This window comes from Platichthys flesus, chromosome 23 (assembly GCF_949316205.1).
Source record: "Platichthys flesus chromosome 23, fPlaFle2.1, whole genome shotgun sequence".
Taxonomy (NCBI): Eukaryota; Metazoa; Chordata; class Actinopteri; order Pleuronectiformes; family Pleuronectidae; genus Platichthys; species Platichthys flesus.
This window is the reverse complement of record NC_084967.1, coordinates 3583427-3599475: the sequence shown is the minus strand read 5'-3', so window position 1 is coordinate 3599475 and position 16049 is coordinate 3583427. Positions and strand designations below refer to the sequence as shown.

The following is a 16049-nucleotide window of genomic DNA, read 5'->3' as shown; positions in this document are numbered from 1 at the left end:
TGGAGACACCAGGACTGTGCAGATGTTGATCCATGTGACTGTGGCTGTACCAGAAACCACACTCCACTGTAGGAACTGAGGCACTGGATCAAAGTAGATGTGTAAAAGATGTGGATGGGCGGATAAGTGAGTCCTGGCACTAGTTGAATGACTCCACATATCTGTGCAGTGCATGAGGGTTTTTGAGGCCGTTCTTACATGCACACCAATTTGTCTCTTTAGCCATGACTTTTGTTCTGCAGCTTCTCTTTCCAGAAATCAATGCTGCACTTGTGACACATTAACATAGTCAACAGTCTTCATAGGCACTTGCTGCTTGGTCTGTTGATTATGCAGTGAGCCGGACGTCCAGTCTAGTACCTGATATATCTGCTGTCACTAGTGATGCCATGTATTGTGCGGCTATCTACTTTATAACCACTCAAGTTGATATCATTCATTTTCAAGTGCAGTCTAACTGTTAAGTGCCGCTATATATAGACACTTAATTCCATCATCCTAGTCCAGTCTTTTTAAGTGCATATGTATTATTCAGCCACCTTTTTGTTGGTGCTTTTATTTCCTTTGAGTAATCAATACTTTTATCTTGTCCTGGACCTTATGGGAAAGAGTACTTCTGCCACCTAGTGGACAAACCTCTGCACTACTACAGCAGTTCAAGTTCTCTCACTCCAGTATTCAGATACTTTATTAAATAATTGGATTGAAACACCGATATCGAAAAAAGGCAAACTGTACAGGCAAACTATTTTTTGTTTATAATATACCCAGAGTCAACTTTATTTATAATCCAGATAGTTAAACCAACAAACAAACTTATCAACTCAAGACTTCATTATCTCATAATGAAAATTAGAGTAAAAAGAAATTATATTAAGAAATCAACAACATACACAGTATCCTGCAACCACTTGATGATCCAGAATCTGATTCAAAGGCAAACAACATTTGTAACACAAATCAAACTAACTCTGTTAACATGAGCTGAAATCCATGCAGTTCCAAACAAGACTTTAACTCCCCCTTCTGTGCTAAGGTAAGAAAAGGGACACGTGTGATTCTGTAATCTTCCTTTAGTGCTTTCAGTGTTTGATTTGAATTTTTAGATCCAAGTCCTCCTTTTTCAGACCTCTTAAGCGTTCAAACAGCAGTAGCCTTCAGAAGACCTCCAGGTCTGCGGAGTTGTACACCACCGGCGTCTCCTCGATCCCCACTGCAGCTTCTCCCTCACCCTCCTCTTCCTCACCCTCCACCTCCTCTGCAGCCTCCTCCAGTGACTCCAAGGCCTCGTTGGTGTCACTGGCGAAAGTCTCCCTGGAGCCGTCGTCATGCTCCTGCAGGTTCAGCGTCCCGATGGCCTGCTTCATCTTCTTGGCCACCATGTACCTCCTCCTCTTCTGAGCAGCTTTCTTGCTCTTGGTGTCCTTCTGGTTCTCATCGATGAATATCTTCCTGATCTGGGCCTTGGTGATGCTGGGCGTGTTCTTCAGCAGGTTGAGATACACCCCGCCGGGTGTCCTTCGCCGGGTGCCGTCCATGGTGTACACCCCTCCTCTCTCCTCCAGTGTGGCCGTCTCTCCGAGCAGCTCGATGGCTTTTTTCACCCCAACGACATCAACGATACGCTCTATCAGGTCCGTTTTGGGCTCCTGCAGCCTGTGTGCTATCTCTTTTGCCACTTTCTCCTCAGGGTCATCCTCTGTGATCTCATACCTGCCCTTAATGTCCATCTCAGCTCTGGGGCCCAGTCTGTCTTTAGCTGACCTCTTCCTCTTGGCATCTTCTCCTGACCTGTCCGCGGACGCCCGGCCCTTCATGTACTCATCCAGCTGGGTATCCAGCATGCTCACCTCTCCATCGTCCTGTGCCTGCATCTCCTTCTCCCTCTCCTTGTCCATCAGCTTGCGAGCCAGGACGAAGTTATAGGTCTCCACATTCCTGCTGGACATGCTGACGTCACCCTCCATGCCGAATATACCCAGCTCTGCGGTGATGGCGTCCTGGCACTGCTCCTGGACCACGGGTCCCCATATGTTGTTCACCTTGCGGCCTCCTGACTCGCTGGGGGCGGGCAGGCGCGTCGGCGCAGGTCGGACGGTGGCGGAGGCAGGAGGCTGCGGAGCGTTGTTCACTTTCTGACGCTTCTTGCGCCAAACAGACGCCTCCTCATCCGACGAGGCCTGGTCACTGTCGCTGGACTCCGCCGTCTTCCCGGCGCTGCGGTAGGCGGCGGCAGGGGGCTGGGCAGCGGCTCTATTCTGGAAGGACTGGCCGCTGAAAGCTGGAGGAACCCGGGGTCGAGTCAGTGGTGCTGCTGCCGTGGCCCACATGTCTGTGTCCGAGCCCGACCCGGAGATCTCGCCATCTTCCAAATCACCGGCCATTGCATCCCCACCATCCGCCATTTCTAGTCCGGAAGTCACAGCAAAGACAAGGAGCTGACTGTTGTTTTAATGCATCAGCTGCTGTCAAGGCCGCTTGTAGCAACAACCGCTAACTGCACTGTCCGCTACCAGCTAAAGCCAGAAGTTAATATTCAACCTGGTGGAGACTCACACGAGACTGGGTTCAACAGGATACACCGTCAGAAGAGGAACACAGCAGCTGATTCTCTGTCCGCTTGTATTTCAGTCGCTGCCCTTTAGAGAACTGTGCGGAGATCAGGTTCACGATCTACATGCAAACTTGAAAGACTCATTCAAGACATTTCGCGCTAACCTAAAGCCCCGCTTCCGCCTTACAAGCGTCAAACCCTTTCAAAATTAAACGTGACCCAGGAAGAAGAACAATGATTACAAAACATATTGTCGGAAATGCAAACATAACCATCAATAAATAATACAAATATATTAAATCTAACTAAGACAAATAATGTTGTATTCATCATATCGTAGAGACATAGAACATTTCACTGACATTTTTAGTCATAAGGAAATTTATTTTTCATTGTAACGCACTATTTAGGACAATTTAATAATTTTTCACTATCACAATATCAGTTGAAAATAAACTTAATTTCCATTTCATTGCCTCGTATTTGAAGTTAGCACCAACATCTTGTATTTTTGTAACCTGTAGTTGTAAGAATATAATAAAATGAAGGTTGATACTTGATATACTTCATGTTTAAACATCAAGTTTTGTTTACATTACTATTTTTGCTTGACATGTATATATTTTTCATCTTAGAAATGTTTATTGATTATCTCGACTTTTCCGGCGGATATTGCTTCAATGAAAACCGCACACGCGCAGTCTGACAGATAAACAACATGGCGGCGTCCGTGCAGCGTTTTACGTCTTCTGGGAGGATTCTCCTCCAAAGACTGAAGACAAACTCTCTAAACCGGGTAAGAGGAGCGTGTCAGCGTCTGTGTTTGTGTTATTTTCTCCCTGTGTGGTTTATCGACGGGTGTCGTTGTAAAGTCTCACGGAGGAGACGCTCTCGGCGTGGTCGGTCAGGTCGAGTGTTTGCTAACGTGTCTGCTAACTTTAGCTAACAGCTGTGACATGCCCGGCGTTTCCAAGATGGACTCTTAAAGATAGTAGAGTTTAAGTTTGGCTTGTGTGCTTCTGTCAAACCCATCGATGACATAGTTACATCAGCTGTGACGTCAGTGTCTAGAAAGTGAAGCGTCATCCTGACTGTTGTTGGATTTGCCCCTGCAGCTCTCAGCCGGATCACACAGACTGTTGGCCACACAGGCTGCCCAGCAGGTGGCGCTAAATGTCCCTGAAACCAAGGTGAGCACGCTGGAGAACGGGCTGCGGGTCGCCTCGGAGGACGCGGGACTCACCACATGCACAGTAAGTTCCACGTTTCCTCTCACACAAGAAAATACACATCATGTTTATCAGCGTTAAAGAATAAACCAGGGAGCTGTGAGGCTTTCGGTATAACATAACATACTGTGATCACTGTAATCTTTGGCAACATGCTAGGTAGAACTGAAACATCACTGTAGTTCAATTCCCAGTGTGAAACTCTGGGAAACTACAAAGCTTTCGAGCGCTAAAAGCAAAGTGAGGTTGCTTTATTTATTGATCATAAATCTAATCATCATAACCATTTGCATTTCTACTTGGATAAACTTGTGCACAGTTTTTCAGAATACTTGATAGCAGATAGATTCGGGTCTCTCCAAGCATCTACACGCTGACGAATTATCTCAGTTCCCAAACATTTACTTCCATCATTACAGAAGTTGAGCTCGTTTCATGTTTATGACGGAATTTGTGGTACAGTAGCAGTTTCCAGTGTCTGGATATAATATGTAAATATAATTCACTGACTTCTTCCAGGTGGGCCTCTGGATAGACGCCGGCAGTCGCTATGAGAACCAGAGGAATAATGGCACAGCACATTTCCTGGAACATATGGCATTTAAGGTGAGATGGGAGCAGTGCAGAAATATTGTTACTACTGTAAACTAGATTCTGTGGTTTGTATTTAATTGGTTCTTATTTACATTATATGCCACAATTATAATAAAAAAAAAAACAGGTCATTGCATTTATAAAGAGCTATTGAGTTCATGTTTGTAGATACAAGGACTCAGGAAAGGTTCCAGTTATACAGACAAAACAGGACCAATCTCACTGCCATCAGCATTACACTGCCCAAGACGCTACTGCTAGATCTGAACAGGGCATAGGTACAGTGACATTGTTTTGGTTGTCAAAATCCAAAAGGGATTACTTAAATCTAATATTAGTGCCTCAGAAAATGAAATAATGTGCCTTGTCTTTAATATTTCAAGTATTTTAAGAGTTTTGTTCATTGCGTATATGTGTATGTCAGGGCACAAGGAAAAGGTCTCAGTTGGATCTAGAGCTGGAGATCGAGAACATGGGGGCTCACCTGAACGCCTACACGTCCCGGGAGCAGACTGTGTACTACGCCAAAGCTTTCTCCAAGGATCTTCCACGAGGTACAATACAGCAGGGCTCAGTACCTCAATGTCAGAGGAACACTAAGGCCTCACTGAGATGTCAAAGTGCCGAAGTAGTAATGAAGAGAGAAACATCCATATCTGTTTTCAAAGAATAGCACATTAGTCTGATGGATTCACCATAAAGGAATGTTCAATAAAGTAAATTATATTACCTTTTTACAGCATAGTAAACTAACACCCTGAATGTAATGGACATCCTGGACAGATTTGTTATTCATATGAAAAAAAATCATAAATCCAGTTTAAGTTTTTCCTGTTTCCTTCTTTCAAGCTGTGGAGATTCTGGCTGACATCATCCAGAACAGTACGCTGGGCGAAGCGGAGATTGAGAGGGAGCGAGGGGTCATCCTCCGAGAGATGCAGGAAGTGGAGACCAACCTGCAGGAAGTGGTCTTCGATTACCTGCACGCCACAGCCTATCAGACCACAGCTCTGGGCAGGACCATTCTGGGCCCCTCTGAGAACATCAAGTGAGTCTGACCCTTCATTTGTAATAATCTGCTGCTAAGCACAGGCTGACATGCGTTGCTTTGTACACACAAAACAAATTACAGTTCTTTCCTGCTTTGAGTCAGTTGTATATTTGTATGTGATGCAGGACCATCAACAGAGGAGACCTGGTGGAGTACATCACCACTCACTACAAAGGCCCCAGAATAGTGCTGGCTGCTGCCGGAGGTCAGAGCTCTTTCTCTCCTCGTTTTGCATTCAAGTGGGCTAAAACTGTTTCTTTGGTATGAGCTTATATAAATAGTTGAGACAGAGACATTGGTCTTAGATTGAATAAATTACCATTAGAGTTGATTCTTCTTGAAATCTCAGTAAACCAGTCATGATTTAATACTCCAGAGAATTGTAACCCCTGGGTTGTTCTGACCGTGTGTATTTGTTCAGGTGTTTCACATGATGAGCTCATCGATTTGGCAAAATATCACTTTGGAAAACTTCCTGGTCTACATCAAGGTGATGCTCCGCCAGTTCCTCCCTGCCTTTTCACAGGAAGTGAGGTAAGGTTAAGTCTTCATGCTCATTGTTCCAGGTTTCTGGGTTCTTTTTTTATGTATTATTTACTTTAATTGTTGCACATTTAAAGAAAACAAGACAAAATCATTAATAGATAACGTGATGATTTCTTTGGAAGGCAAAGTCTTGAATTTATTTTGGTGAAGAATCAGTGTGTCTTACTGTTGTTTCAGATCCGTGTGCGTGATGACAAGATGCCCCTGGCTCATATTGCCATCGCTGTGGAGGCAGTGGGCTGGTCTCACCCTGACACTATCCCCCTCATGGTGGCAAACACACTCATCGGAAACTGGGACCGCTCTTTCGGTGGTGGAGTGGTGAGTACTTTAGTTTGAACAGAAAGACCACAACATTAAAACCTGCCAGCCATGCGCAAAGATGCAATCTGGCAATGGTATCCGTCCTGAGAGATTTGATCACCAGTGGTCAGTGATAAGTGTTCTGTGTTAACACATTTGGCAATGGTGTCTCCTGTGACCACCTTTGATCCGACCTTACACACTCGATCATTTATGTTCACAAAATGTTTTTTACTCTATTTCACAGTGTTTGTTGCGTGTCAGCACAAGCAAGGTGGTTTAATCTAATTCTGCTCATTATCTGTTGTGTTCAATTGTACCAGGATTGAACATGAACTTTTTCACAGTCCTGCTGAATGAGTTTATTTCATACTTTACTGTAAAATCTGCCACAATAAATGCACAGATCCTGCTTCAGTGTTCTCACGAACACTGAACCTTGTTGTTTTTTTGGTCCTGTGTGAATCCAGAATCTGTCCAGTAAACTGGCCCAAATGGCCTGTCAGGGAAACCTATGCCACAGTTTCCAGTCCTTCAACACTTGCTACACCGACACAGGCCTGTGGGGGCTCTACATGGTGTGTGAGCCCGGCACCATCAACGACATGATGCACTTCACTCAGATGGAATGGTAAGAACAAACGCAGTTGAAAGGGTTGGAACCATAAGTGCTGTTATCTAAATGTAAACGTTAAGAGTTGTCTGTTTGCTTCCTGTCAGGATGTCTCTTTGCACGAGCGTGACGGAGAGCGAGGTGGCTCGGGCGAAGAATCTTCTCAAGACCAACATGCTGCTGCATCTCGACGGTAAGACGCGGTCACAGAGTCGTTGTTGATATGAGAACTGTTGTGTCACATGGGTTTGAATATCACATTGTCTGCCGTCTCCAGGATCCACCCCTATCTGTGAGGACATCGGCAGACAGATGTTGTGCTACAGCCGCAGGATGCCTCTGCATGAGCTGGAGGCCAGAATTGATGTGAGTTGAAACAGTTTTATGATTCTAAGGTTAAAAAATCAAATCAGACACTAGGGTAGAACAGGTCTTTTCCGAATCGATTCCAAAGCTTTTCAATTACCTCTTATTGTATGAAAACATTTAAGACATCAGTTAAATTTATTCACCATAGAGGACTAATTGTCACTCCTCATACTTACAAGGAGGGTGAATATTGATGAATTTATTGAGGCTAATAGTTTTGCCAGAACAGTCAAAAACGTAATAACTTTGACTGCACTGGGCACTTGAACATTAAGTCCAAAAAATAAAAAAAAATCTCAATTTTTCTAGGTATCTTAAACGACCCATATTGTGTAAAATACATTTTCTGGGCTTTTACTATTCGTAATTACACTCTGAGGACTTTTCCACTTAGTCCGTTCTAAGAAATATGTTACTGAAAAGTAGCTTTTTGTACTTCCTGCCCCATATGAGCTCTATGGGTTCGTACTCGTCTCCCAGCCCCACCCAGCCGGTACCAGTCCAGCCTCTGAACCCAGCACCCCCATCCACACTGCTGAGCTAGCAGCTTGTTAGCTACCACAGGCTAACCACAACAAGAAACACTGCCAAGACTTGAACAAACATGAGGACAGTGTAACTGACTGTTCAGAAACATCCTGTAGTAACCAACTGTAAATATGTGGCTGGTGTTCAAACATAATGTGACTTTCTGCTGTGTTTACAGCCAAAGATCCTCAAATGTGCCCGAATGAGACCGGTGATAGCTTTTATATCTCACAAGTATAGAATAACTTACACCAAATCCTGTTTCAGTGGTGAATAATCGTTGTTCACCTTTTTAAAAGGAGTTGTGGGAAATGGTTGCAGTATCTTACTCTTTTATTTTTGTCACTTCTCAATAGTCCATTGATGCTGACACCATAAAGGATGTGTGCACCAAATACATCTTCAACAAGGCTCCTGCTATCGCCGCAGTTGGTATGTGGCAAATTCATCGTTTCATGCAAATTGACACATTGTAGAGGCTGACTGCTCCTGAGGTCATGAAGGTTTGAGGTGCTTTGTATAAAATGTATTAAATATTCTGTGCTGGCAATGTCTAGCCTACTACCATACTTGATTTTTTTAAATCCCACTCGTCAACAAAGAATAGGGTCATCCAGGTTCTGTTAACTGTCTCCAACAGTTGCATTTGTTTCTGCCACCCAAGCAGAGAGATAAACACTGGTCTTAAATCTATGCCTGGAGCTTAGCATAATTTAAAAGTGGAAAACTAATTAAAAAGTGACCTGATCACCTAGACTCACGTTATAATAATGAACAGTACCCGTGGTTTTAAGTTGGATTAAGATGTAAACATTTGTTTATTGTGACTTAAGCTTCATTATTCTTTCAGTACTTTTTGTACTAAGGGGTCAAATAAACAGGTTTCTAACACTTATGCCCCTCTGTAAGCTAAATTTGAACCACTTGTTACCTGTAACTGTGAGTACAATATTACTATTGGTAGAGTTGATGCCAGAGCTACAGAAATAAACCACATTTGTTTTGTTTCTGTCTCAGGTCCCATTGAACAGCTTCCAGACTACAACCAGATCCGCAGTGGAATGTACTGGATGAGAACCTGATCACCTTTTTAACTGTACAGCATAAACATATAAAGAGAAACCATATTTAAGTCTTGTCTTTTTCGTCCTTTAATTTTTTATTATAAAATAAAGACCAACACAATAATGTTAAAATAACACGGATACTATTGTCTTTTGTGGTTCTTGTCATTTTTTGCTCTTGGGTGCCACATGTTCCTGAGCAGCTCTCTTTGCTTTAACCATCTCCACCAGTTCCTGTGAGAGAAACAGGGGAAATAGATTAGAACAATGTAGTTACTGATGCTTGTAAATTTGTATTATACAGACATGTTAATTTAATCTAACCTCATAAACATAAGTTAATAGACCATTTTACCTTGTACCGCTTCATACAGTCTTTCTTGTTCCGTCCTGGGACAACAGCAGCGATTTTCTCCCACCTCTCGGCTGTGGTGACTGGGTACGTCTTCAGGGCCTGTTCCAGAAGCTTCTGCTCATCTGTGGTCCAGGGTGCAGCGCTACCGCCTGAGAGGAGCAAACGGAAGACATGGGTTTGTCTGGTAGAAATGATCAGCGTCAACAAACTACAGCAACTTGACTGTTGAAGTAGCACTGATAAGCTGCAACATGCGGCTACAAACTGTTCTCTGTGAAAACACTGGTTTCACAGTAAAGGGGACAAAATGATACATTCCTTGTACAGCACAAGCACTATATTTGTTTTACTTAATGTACAGCTTTCACTGCAAATAGAAAGCAAATGATTGATTCTACTTGGTGGCATACTCCCAAAGTACTGGAAATTTTGGGTCACTTTCCTCCCCAATTATTCTCTCCACTTGTGAAACTGGTTTCAGTCCGTTTATCATATGTTGCAGACACTAAGCTGCTGTATAGATGTACTCACCTTCAAATCTCTCTGAGGGCACAGCGTTGTCTATGGTGGGTGCCACAAACGAGTGCTCCTTCTTGAACTTCTCAAAGGCTTTTTTGTTGATGTCATCTTTCTGTATCGGATCTGAGGAGACGACATGTACACTTTGAGCTCATGGAATTCATTTGCATGGTTACCTGATGATGACGACAGGAGTTTTTGACACTGATGTATTATGAATATTTTAAATGAAATTGCAAAGGCAGCCGAATTTCTCTTCTATGCGAGTTACCCTTTCATTTACTTACTCTTCTGTATATACACCAGTGATCATATTAAAATGCACACTCTTTTTAAGAATGATCAGAGAATATTTTCAAGTCAAAACTAAGTCAATGTACTATGAAATAAAATAATTTGTATTACCTTATGACTGTTTATCATGCCAAACTTTGTGGCTTTTTCTATATGCCTTACAAGACTGTTTTTTCAAACGCATTACTATACCCATTTTAACCCTACTGTCCTATGACATTTTTAAACGTTATTTGTCTCCGTAGGAAGATTTGTTTTGCAGCCAAAATTAAGAGAAGGCATCCATCAAAATAATAACCCACTGACAAAAAGGACCACAAAAAGTGCTAAAATGCTTCGCTATCCACAGTAAATTGGATAAGGCCAAGTAAAACAATTGCAGCTGGAACAAAACTATTTCTGCAGCGGTTTGTTTTACCTTTGGGAAATTCCCCATGTAGAGGGTGTGAGTCATCATTCATAATGGAGCTGCTTAATCACTGTCTGATGTACAGGGACTCCTGGCTCATCTGAGGCATACCAATCCGCCAACTTACTGTACTATGACGTTTTAATGCCTGAATATATTATGGCCTTTTTTAACACCTTACTGTACTAGGACATTTGTATGCCCTCCTGTACCATGAGCTCAGCATAAGTACCTTGCACTTTGCTTTGGCTTCTTAAAGCCTATTGACAGGTCTTAATTAGCATTAATGGTCTACTGTCAGTTGTGAAGCTCACCGAGTCGTTGCATATTCTTGGCTTTGTTAATGACATCTTTGGCCGTCCTCTTCATGCCGCTGGTGGAGTGCAAGTTCATATTATTGGCAATAACTTCCCATCTGGAAGGAGGAGGAAAGATACAGAGTTAATTTTCTTTGTCAGCATACATTTGGAATACATGGCAAACCAGGGCTGCATTATTATCCCGAGTCTTCTATTCTGCCATTCATAACTTGCTGATCTGTCGGTTTACCTGGCGTTGGTTCCAGCAGGGAACAGATTGACAGACTTGATGAGCAGCTGGAGGTCGTCCTGGTTCCAGCCCTTCTCTGAGCTGCCTCCTCCGCCGCTGGCCTGGTCCCCACTGCGAGCTGTCTGCCTCGCCTGAACCTCAGCATCCTTCTCCCTCTGCAGTTGGTTGTTCACCTCCTGCACCTGAAGAAAGACACGCCAACATGTTTTTAAACTTGAGTGCACTTAATACCTTGGTAGACATCCACATGAAGGTGGTGATCATTCCTCTATCAGCTGTTAAATAAGTTAAACAAACATTTCATTTTTTTTTTTACCTGCTTCTCCACAGCTGCCTTGCCGTCTTCTTTTGTGGCCGAGGCCAGGATTTCATTCAGGGACTGAAGACTGCAAACACACAAGCAACATAACATAAAAGATCATCGCAGATTCAAGATGCATTGGGGCCCCAGTGTGCTCAAATAAGTCCACTATTTTTTAAGCATTTAAATTCCTCCAATTGATGTAGGTGACAATACCTCATCAGCTCCAGCCTATCACAAAGCTTCTCCACTTCTTCCATCATCTTCACACTGTCAGACTCATCGTCAGCAAAGTAATTCCAGGTCTGTGAGTGAGGAAAGATATGGAGACAGTTGACAATAGAGAAAATAAGACTAGATTGTACGACTCTTCTGATTTGAGACTTGAAACCACGAAAATTCACCTTGCAGGTCGTCCTGAGTTTCTGTCTCTCCTTCTTGATGGCCTTTTTCTGGATCTCCTTCTCTTTTTTCGCCAGCTGGGCCACCTGCTTGGCCTCCTCTTCCGCCTTCTCCTTTGCCAAACGAGCTGTCTCCAGCTCCGCCTGCCGGGCCTGCCGGGTTCACAGAGAAACACACCGATGAGCAGATGACACCATTTTCAAAGCAAACTTAAAAATAAACCAAACTTAAAACTTGAACATCCATCAGGAAGTAAACACTAGTCAGAGTCAAACTATTTCCACACTAGAGTTGTCTAGCAATATTTTGTATTAATTAAAAGTTTAAAAAGTGTGTATAATATAATAGTAAAATACTGATGATTGTCCTGCCATGGACCCCTTGCTCCTTGTTTAATGATCTGCGTATATTGAGGTGTTTTCAGACATGAAAACACCTCAATTTCGCTTTCACATATGAATAATGAAGCACGAGTTTCTTCAGTAAGACAAATTCCCAGCAACAGGAAAATCTCTGGCTTGTTCCAGTGAGGAGCAAAGCAGCTGGCGGCGGAAAGTTTGAAGTGTCATCATCTTGCCCACAAGTGACTTCTACGGAGGATCTCCTGCTCTGACCTCACCCTGACTGACTGACTGACATTTTCTAGGATGAAGAAACCCTAGAGAAACTCCAGGGCCTCTCATATTCACATCCAGATTTGAGTGCATGTCTGTAAGCAGCTTAAAAGAAAATTCTGCTCTGTGCCTTTGGAGTTGTCTAAGCTTGGCAGCCACTACTAGTGAATGTAGCCAGAGAACTTAACCATCTCCATTTATAGACAGATGGTGGAGTGATTCTCCTGAGGCCTGTTTCATAACAGCGGATGCATCTTGTGAACAACAAACTTAAAAATGTTAAAATTATTTTCAATCTGGTTTCATTGACACCTTTTATTTCCGTGGATGGCTTTGGAGTCTGGGTTCCCACTACTTTTCCAGCACATATCACTTTGAAAGATGAACAAAATCAATACATGACTGGTGTACCCCAGAGTTAAAAATAAAGGTTGCATGAATGAGGGGCTTTATTTTTTTTAACATAAGCCTGAAAAGCACGAATGATGCTTTTAGATGCAACCACTAAAGTCAATACATGTGCAGTGATGTAATGAATGAAGACTTACTCGGTCCTTCTCCTCCTGCTCCCTTTTCTTGGCATCAGCTTTCGCCTTCTTCTCAGATTCCTTCCGGGCTTTTTCGTCGTCTTTGAATTTCTTTATTCTAGGGTCCAAGCTGTAGGCAGTATCTGCAGAGAAGCAATAACACGGATCAATACCACTGATTTTGAGCCGTGAAAATTAAAGACCATTTCTATATTGGTCGAGTTATTTGGGCCTTGTGCAGCTTTGAGATATTTTAGCTGTTAAGTTACATTGTGCATCATGAAATCTCTGAGTGTGTGTCGGCTCTGAGGGACTGTACCAACTAGTGTTCGTAATCTGTTCATCTCCTCCTTCTTCCTCTGAGCTCTGGCAGCTCGATTCTGCTTTTCAATCCACCTCCTCTCATCTCGACTGTAGCACAAAACAGAACATGTCAGTCAGACAAGAGAAGTTAAGACACACAACCTCATACTTGGCTCAGTTGCTTGAATGGCTGTGATGAACGCTAGCTCACCATTCAGCCTTTTCCTTCTCCTCTTCATCCAAGTATGAAAATTCTCTCCACGAGTCAAAGTTGTACCTTTTATAGTAGAAAATAAGAGATTGTGAGTTGGCTGTTTTTCCCTCCTTAAATCTGAAATCAGCATCTTGCTGAATAGTGACCCAAAAAACACCACTTACCAAAAAGTGTAAAAATTATCCACATCTTCAAAAGACGACTCCATGGTTCCGATTTTGGGAACGTGCTTTTTGGAAGACCATCTAGCGTTTCTCTCAAAAATGGGAGCATAGGCTTCAAAAAAGTTGTCTTTGCCTTCATTCTTTGAAGGCACTGCGTTGTCAAAGGTCGGATCCACACTGTCGAAAGCTCTTCTCTTCACAGGATCTGACAGGATTTCTATAGCTGAGGTTCAGACATTGACAAAGAGCAGGATGAGTTTAAGAGCCCAAACATAATGTAAGTGTCGGTGACATATAGCAGCAGTTACATACCTTTAGTTATACAGGTAAAGTAGTCGTTGTCTCCTTCTACAATCTGCTCCCCAGCAGCTTTCCTTTTGTCAGGATGATGCTTCAACACAATGGATTTATCTGTCGAGAAACAGCAGAACGTGGCTTTAATTATTTCTAATCACCAACTACAAATACAACTACATAAGAGCAGGAGGAGGAAGGGTACTCACGAGCAGCTCTGATCTGTTTCTGTGTGGCTTTGTACCTCAAGTGTGGGATGCCGAGGACACTGTAATGATCCTGATTCTGACAAGCCGGAGACAAGACAAAGAGGTTCAATGACTCCTTCCGTGAATGCATTATATATGGACAATTTATGAATGAAACATCACTACATGTTAGTTGTTACTGGAACAATACCTTCCAGTCTTTGGGGTCGAGAGTTCGGAGCATTGGGTACTCCTCCAGTTGAAACTCCTCATCATCTGACTCCTCAGATGACACCTCCTCTTCCTCCAGCTCCTGGAAGGAGGCCGACGTAGTCCTGCTCCTCCTCTTTAGGAAGGCTTCAAGCCACCGCCCCACAGGTTCCACCTGGACCTGCACAGAGGCTGAGGAGGGGGAGAGGAGGTGAAATAAAAATCCCAGAAAAAAAAACATACAGACAGCTCCCGGTCCCATTTAGACAGAATTGTATGAGACGAGAGTAATATGAGCTGGGTGGGGTGTTTCCCTGTCATTGCTCTATGGTGGATGAATGATGTGATGAAGACACTGCCACTGTCTAAGTTAGCTCTAATAAATCTGTCATTTATGTTGAGCAGCTTCTGATGGTTGATCAGTTAAGAAGCAGTACGTTTCATTTTGTGTGTGTGTGGTCCAGGTACAACTCAAGTTGTGGAAACCTATATCATTCTGTTCACACAGTCAGATTATTTGGTCTTGTCTTCCTTATGGGAACATAATGTAAATTATTGAATTTAAGGGTGAAGACATGCTTATGCTGGGTTTAGTAACTGGATATTATGGGTCAGGTAAGATTACGTCTCGGAGAAAATCAATGCAAGTCATGGAGATGCAACTCTGTGTGTGCACCAACTGCAAATGTGGCCTTGGGTTGGGGTTGCAGTTATCTATCTTTGAATCATTAGACTGCTAGAGTATATACATGTGTGTGTCCTTCTAAAAGCAAGCCAGTGATGTCAGTGATCACGTACTGCATTAAAATCAATGAAACAGCAATACAATAACAATACACTGCAGGTGCAGCCTGTTGAACTCGCCGTACTTTACTATGTTACCTGTCAATATTACAGATCAGGTTGAAGCGCATGAGCATTTTCATCAAGATGAGGGATGGATCAGTAGGCTGCTGAGACTAAAGGACACACGTCTGCAGTGTTGGAACATTGAATACGAACTGAAACTAAGCCAAATATCCAGATCTAAACTGAACCATGAATCTTTACACCTCGTGTGAAGCTAACACAGTAGATCCAGGAGCAATGATGACAGTTATGCTTTATGGAATTTAACATCTTTTTACATTAACGTGATGCCTGTGTTCACAAACTCCTCAGTTCCCGTGGAGGTGTTTCGGTTACATTTAGGTCTGACTGTCATAGGTTACAACAGGTAACTTCACATGTTATGTAACTAGCTAACAGGCGCAGTCCACCTGTGAGAGTTCGGCTAATAACAGCAGCTAATGACCAGGACATGACACGATCACACAGAATGACACAGACTAAATTAGCTTGCTAGCACTGACAACATTAGCTTGGTCCTCGCTGTGTGCGTTTTAGCAGCATGCTAACGCCTACAACGCTGCTGGTTTAGCTAGCTCTCCTCCTCTGTGCTCCTTCTTTCTTACCCGCAGCGGTTGCAAACACAAACGTCTCATCACTGTCCAGCGCTTCGAGCAGCATCTTGGAAACAAATTACTCGAACAGTCGGCCGCTGAAATCTGGAAGCTTCCTAAAGTGCAGGGGTTTGATGGCCGCTCATTGACAAACCACATGGGCCTCCACTCACAAGTGCCTGACCGGGAACGAGCTCCGCTGTCACACCGCCGAACGGTCCGTGTAGGGACTGTGGTTCCTCTCCACTCAGGTTCCGCAGTAGGCGCTTTCCTTCACCCGTGTCTACTGTACACTCTGGCATATTAGTATAATTATTTGATAACATCTATGATATAATTATTTATAAGAATATTTTGTTAATGACGATTTTTTTATTTTTATTGTTGGTACTCCCTAAATAAAAGTCCGTCCC

The 16049-nt window shown here is 43.1% G+C and overlaps 3 protein-coding genes across 3 annotated transcripts; 1 reads left to right on the top strand and 2 right to left on the bottom strand.

Moving 5' to 3' along the window:
* Nucleotides 1-655: 655 nt before the first annotated feature.
* On the bottom strand, nucleotides 656-2740 carry phax (phosphorylated adaptor for RNA export). Its single transcript, XM_062382736.1, has one exon. It carries the CDS (start codon nucleotides 2403-2405, stop codon nucleotides 1158-1160), a length of 1248 nt encoding a protein of 415 aa, XP_062238720.1. The 5' UTR covers nucleotides 2406-2740; the 3' UTR covers nucleotides 656-1157.
* A 477-nt stretch (nucleotides 2741-3217) lies between these two features.
* On the top strand, nucleotides 3218-8986 carry pmpcb (peptidase, mitochondrial processing subunit beta). The gene is made up of 13 exons (XM_062382735.1): nucleotides 3218-3350; nucleotides 3670-3807; nucleotides 4303-4389; nucleotides 4802-4931; nucleotides 5227-5425; nucleotides 5554-5633; nucleotides 5850-5962; nucleotides 6152-6295; nucleotides 6748-6908; nucleotides 6998-7083; nucleotides 7168-7256; nucleotides 8144-8219; nucleotides 8805-8986. Exons 1-13 carry the CDS (start codon nucleotides 3273-3275, stop codon nucleotides 8867-8869), a joined length of 1446 nt encoding a protein of 481 aa, XP_062238719.1. The 5' UTR covers nucleotides 3218-3272; the 3' UTR covers nucleotides 8870-8986.
* dnajc2 (DnaJ (Hsp40) homolog, subfamily C, member 2) lies at nucleotides 8923-15829 on the bottom strand. The gene is made up of 16 exons (XM_062382734.1): nucleotides 15649-15829; nucleotides 14196-14386; nucleotides 14006-14081; nucleotides 13815-13913; nucleotides 13503-13725; nucleotides 13336-13401; nucleotides 13141-13232; nucleotides 12843-12964; nucleotides 11683-11832; nucleotides 11495-11583; nucleotides 11294-11363; nucleotides 10978-11159; nucleotides 10743-10843; nucleotides 9738-9848; nucleotides 9207-9355; nucleotides 8923-9085 (listed from the first exon to the last, which is right to left on the bottom strand). The coding sequence occupies exons 1-16, from the start codon at nucleotides 15701-15703 to the stop codon at nucleotides 9017-9019; spliced, it is 1845 nt and encodes a 614-aa protein (XP_062238718.1). The 5' UTR covers nucleotides 15704-15829; the 3' UTR covers nucleotides 8923-9016.
* Between the last annotated feature and the right edge of the window lie 220 nt (nucleotides 15830-16049).

What these genes read in the sequence shown, in the direction of transcription:
- phax (XM_062382736.1), bottom strand. Translation starts at nt 2,405, where the DNA reads ATGGCGGATGGTGGGGATGCAATGGCCGGTGATTTGGAAGATGGCGAG.
- dnajc2 (XM_062382734.1), bottom strand. Translation starts at nt 15,703, where the DNA reads ATGCTGCTCGAAGCGCTGGACAGTGATGAGACGTTTGTGTTTGCAACC. An exon ending in CAGATTACGAACACTAGTTG is followed by an intron (nt 12,965 to 13,140) that starts GTACAGTCCCTC and finishes GCTTCTCTGCAG; the next exon opens with ATACTGCCTACAGCTTGGAC. An exon ending in CAAGAATATGCAACGACTCG is followed by an intron (nt 9,849 to 10,742) that starts GTGAGCTTCACA and finishes TCGTCTCCTCAG; the next exon opens with ATCCGATACAGAAAGATGAC.
- pmpcb (XM_062382735.1), top strand. Translation starts at nt 3,273, where the DNA reads ATGGCGGCGTCCGTGCAGCGTTTTACGTCTTCTGGGAGGATTCTCCTC. An exon ending in CGGGACTCACCACATGCACA is followed by an intron (nt 3,808 to 4,302) that starts GTAAGTTCCACG and finishes GACTTCTTCCAG; the next exon opens with GTGGGCCTCTGGATAGACGC. An exon ending in TCCTGCTATCGCCGCAGTTG is followed by an intron (nt 8,220 to 8,804) that starts GTATGTGGCAAA and finishes TTTCTGTCTCAG; the next exon opens with GTCCCATTGAACAGCTTCCA.